Below are 4,649 nucleotides of genomic sequence, written 5' to 3' on the forward strand. Positions count from 1 at the left end.
CAGTTGTGGACGAAACGTCAGGAAGAAATTCCGATAGACCACGGCTTCAAAGCCCGGAAAACATTTCTAAATGTTCTGCCGTTTGTTTAAATCTAAATAGTAACCGTTGCAGGTGATCTTCACTTTCTGATGTGAATGCGGCATCATGTGCATAACACAATGTCTTTAAAGATTTATGGGCCATTCGATATCCTACTCCCTCTCGTTTAACATCCTCGATAATCTAGTTCATTATTATATTGAAATGTGTGGGCTTAAACTGTCACCCTGCCGTATTCCTGTTTTTAAATATACTTCTTGTGTTAGTTTCTGGTTAACTTTGATTCGCGTTTTGCCGTTCCTATTCAGATCTCTTATTATGCGGTCTTCTTATCTGTAATCTAGGCCATGAAGGTGTAGAATATTTCCTGGGAATTTGTGTTGATATATAATTTTCTATATTAAAGTTGTTAATTATTCTGTTAGTCTCTGCCCACCGTATTTGAGCAATTGATTTTGTATACCGTCTTAGCCTGGCGCTTTTTCTACTTCTTAGTTTCTGTAGTGCGCTTTCTACTTCGGATGTATTGATCGTGGCATCTTCGTTAAGTTAATAGTTATTTCTGGTGTGGTAGGCTCGTCGGCCGTGTTTGTCGTATACAGATCGGTTAAATATCCGATCCACTCTTCCTTTTTTATGTGGGTTGGTTCTAGCAGTTCATTGACCTCCTGTCTGTGCGATCTTATGAATCGCCATATCTGCAGTTGAAGCCCGTAGATATCTCCTTCCAGGCGTTTGGAGAACATTTCCCAGTGATCGTTTTTTTGTTTTTCTCATTAATTCTTTAATTTTGTTCCTAACTTGCTTATATTCATTATATGATTCTGGCGCTCGCATAGTACAATATTTTAGGTAGGCTTTTCTCTTCTCTTCGCACTGTTCTCTAACTTTTGGGCGGAACCCTGATGTCTTGTGGTTGATTACTTGATCCACTTTTATTGTTCGTTCTCCAAGTGACTCCCTTGCTGAATTCTTGATTCTTTCCCAAGCTGGATTGATGTCGTCAGTATTTAAAATGGGGATTTCTTCGATTTTTTGTAGTACTCTATTTTTGTATAGGTACTTTATCAGAGGGTCCCATCGCAGCTCAATATTGAGTTTCTGTGTTGACATCACCGGTTTCGGTTGTTTCGGTATTCGTATTTTCAATTTAATTCTTCCGGGTAAAAGGTTATGATCGCTTCCTATATTTGCCGAATTGAGCGTTCTGATTTCGAGTATTTGAGTTGTGTGAAATTGCCTATTAGTCACAATGTAATCGATTGTCGATATATGGCCTCTGTTATTTGGGTTTTTACTTTTTACTACTGGATGTTACTWATGTTGTTGGAGTTGTCGCGTACTTGAGCTGGCTTCCCCCTAGTTTCCTAAAGAAGCATTTTGATTTAGATTCTGTTTTCAGTTTGAATTGTAAAAATTCGTGTTTGCTTCTAAAGTGTTTTACTTCCGGAATAAGATTTAAATTGTGCATTTGCTCCATGTGAGCTAACATTTTATCTTTGAGATAATGATTGAAATCACACAAAGAACATTCTATTAAACGATGTACTTTAACATCTTCATGAAACTTTCGTCCATGACTAATATATGACTTCTTAAATTGTTTCGCACAGGATTTACATTGAAACTTTTGTCCAGGGAAAATATCTGTTATCTTCAACTCCGGATGTTTAATTTCTTCGTTTCAAACTAGACTTCCGGCTGAAAACTTTCGCACAATGAGAACAGCCACCAACGCAACTTTTTCAAATCCAAAATATTATACAGGCAAGTAGTGCATTGCTGACTCGACCGTAGTACCGAGCAGTTGTGTTTTGTTGTGCTCCGCTCTGCACGTTTCGTTTTTTTTGTCTTCGAACTTTACGGTCGGTCAACTACCCGGTTGGGTGAGGTGCAATTTTTATATCCAATTGTTGCAATTGCAATTCTTCTCTTCTCGTTATTTTCGTCTCTAATCCTATTCGTTAAATTCCGTTATGTATCCTATTGACTTTTGTACATACTTTCCTGACTGTGTTTCAATTCCAAGGCATACATTTTAAAATGTATGCCAAGGCTTAAAGTAGCAACAACGCTACACATAAAAACTGATGATGGCGGAAAAATACACCGAAACATATTTTAATTGATAAATAGAGACAATAAATGACTGAAACCCAGGAATTAATTTTGATTTGGAATTGACTTTATTAAAGATGGCCACTTACAAGTGTGATAATTGCCTCAAGGAATTTGCGTCAAAAACAAGTATAAATTAGTAATTAAAAATAAAAATTATAAATTATTAATTTACAATTAGTTCAATGCAACGGTGACTGTCGCAGGTATTTTTGCATGCAGTGTACGGGCCTCGATAAAGTGGCAACCAAGACCCTGATTCTGGAGAAGTACAACCACCTCAGATTTTTCTGCGCACTCTGCGATTCTCCAAACCTCAGGTACCTCAACGATAAGATCACAAACTTATCGAAAAATTAGGTGCCTCAAGTGATCATAGATTCGCTGGCAAACCAGATTTCCAAGCTGTCGTCCAGTGTGCCAACAGTTTCGGAAGTGTACGACATACTGTTGAGCATCGAGTCTAAATGGGGTCTAAAGTCCTGGAGGGCAAGCTGGATGATATCCGCAGAATAACTGAGAGATATGCTCTTGAGGTCAATGAGGAATATGGAGCAGAATCTATTCAGTATCTCTTGTCCATAAAATTTGTGAAATTTTCCGTGGCAATAAAGCATATTYTGATTGATTGATTGAGTAGAGYTATTTTCAGATTATGTGAAACGTGCGCTAACTGCGCAATCTGATTGGATTGGTGCAATAATTCCGGCCATTCACAGAGTACAATTATGAGGGTTTAATTAAACGCTGTTCTATTCTGTTTTCAAATATTTTAATAGTAAATATCGCCCCAGTACTAGCTTTCATTGCAACATACGTGAACTTAAAGTTTGCGAAATTCTCTAACAAATAACATTATTATCTCAATGATATGAAAATGAAAAAGCACTTTTTTTCCTGTTGTCTTCATAGTATTTGAATAAATAACTTGAGTACCTAAAATAGTGTTTTGTTAACTGGGCTTGTGAAATTATCTACCCAATTAATTGCATCTTCTCAGTACAGTGCGCCTGCGCAATTTGCCTACGAATGTTTACGGATTTTTCAGTTTCAAAGTTGGCACCGCTGGAAATAGGCCCCAAAATTTTGTGTCGATGTCGAATCATCGATTGTTAGTTCTCAAAACAAGAGTTAACAGTATACAGCACTGGGCAATCATTTCAATGATAAATGCAGGGTCGTTTGGACATGATTTTCAAAAGTTTGTTTCTTTACCGTCCATCCGATTTTTTCCGCCGAATGTGCTTGATTTTAAGTGTACTTTAAGGGAAAGTTAAAAAGAACGTCAAAATCCGACAGACTTGAAGTACATGAGCATCTAGGTACTAATGTATACACAATACACAAAATATCCCCCAAAATATATATAATACGGGTGGTACTATATCTATTTTGACTTACTCCACACTAGGTAATAAGCAAAGACATCATAAAAGACATGTAATAAGCATACGTTGTCCTCGTTTTAGTTGGTCTTTCTCAGATCTTTAGTCACTTTGAAGCCGTTGGATATTTTTGTTATGTCATGTTGGTATATAACTCTAAAGACAACCGGAGGTTCCAAAGCACCCAAAGCACCTAATAGTACTTAATGAGCACCCATTGTCTCATTTCTGGACAACAGCTAACATGTTATATCAGTCAATTTTTGAGTATCTTTTACTTACTTGAATTTGGGCTGTTCGAAGTGTCCATTTCATCACTAAAAGCACTAACACGTTTCATTTTGAATAAATTGTTGATTTCTCTTAAATGTTGACTAAATTAAAATCAAAACAAAATCTGTCAGGTGTGTACAACACTAACCAATTTTTTTTTCTTGACACGACCGACAAGCAATGTTGCCGTTACTATAGACAAAAATAGCAAATGATTTATAAAAATGTGGAACAAAAACAGGTTGAACTGATTCAATCGATATATTTTCTGGAAATGTTATCGAATATTTTCTTCGTATGATAATCTGTCCGTTTGCAGTGTGCAATTATCGAAAAATTACAGCGGTAATTGCACAGAGTCACAGTGCATTGTGTTATCACTCAATGATAATTGCATTGTTTAGGAAAAATATTTGACAGGTGTCTTTTCCCGTCGAATTAGACATCAAATGTCATCCTGATATACCTAAGATATTCAAATATTAGGGAGTTGTTAGGCGCCTTAATTGCAACACGTTTTACTTTATCCGTTATTCTGAGCGTGCGCATTAGTAAATAAATAACCGTTTACGTCATTAGATGATAACGTGTTCCTTTGTTTACGTATGAGTAGCGGTAACGTTAATAAGCATCACGTTAAAAAGCAGAACGACGATGTTGATATATTTGACTTATTTGTAATATTATTAATAAAATAAGCGGCTATAATACAATAAGAAATGTATTGTAAATTTAAATAAGATTTTTTCCTTGATCATTTTTACGCCATTATTGCGTAATTACGGATTTTATGTGAAAATTGTTTGGGCAAATTTGAACTTTGGCAATACTAC

At 36.1% G+C, this 4,649-nt stretch overlaps 1 protein-coding gene across 7 annotated transcripts in view; it reads right to left on the reverse strand.

The window, feature by feature from the left end:
- LOC109542547 (uncharacterized protein C1orf50 homolog) overlaps nucleotides 1–4,204 on the reverse strand; it is a 16,568-nt gene extending 12,364 nt beyond the window's left edge. For 2 of the 7 annotated variants that reach the window (XM_048664650.1, XM_048664649.1), the window contains exon 1: nucleotides 3,826–4,119. Coding sequence is in view for 3 of the 7 variants with exons in the window: in XM_019911812.2 (XP_019767371.1) it covers nucleotides 3,826–3,883 (58 nt within the window). In the remaining 4 variants the exon portion in view is untranslated. Of the gene's footprint in view, nucleotides 1–3,559; nucleotides 3,784–3,825 lie in introns of those variants that run through there. The other 5 variants (XR_007281063.1, XR_007281062.1, XM_019911812.2 and 2 more) reach the window with 5 other exon arrangements.
- Between the last annotated feature and the right edge of the window lie 445 nt (nucleotides 4,205–4,649).

This window comes from Dendroctonus ponderosae, unplaced genomic scaffold (genome assembly GCF_020466585.1).
Source record: "Dendroctonus ponderosae isolate FM_Combo_2020 unplaced genomic scaffold, Dpon_F_20191213v2 Dpon_F_20191213_3, whole genome shotgun sequence".
NCBI lineage: Eukaryota > Metazoa > Arthropoda > Insecta > Coleoptera > Curculionidae > Dendroctonus > Dendroctonus ponderosae.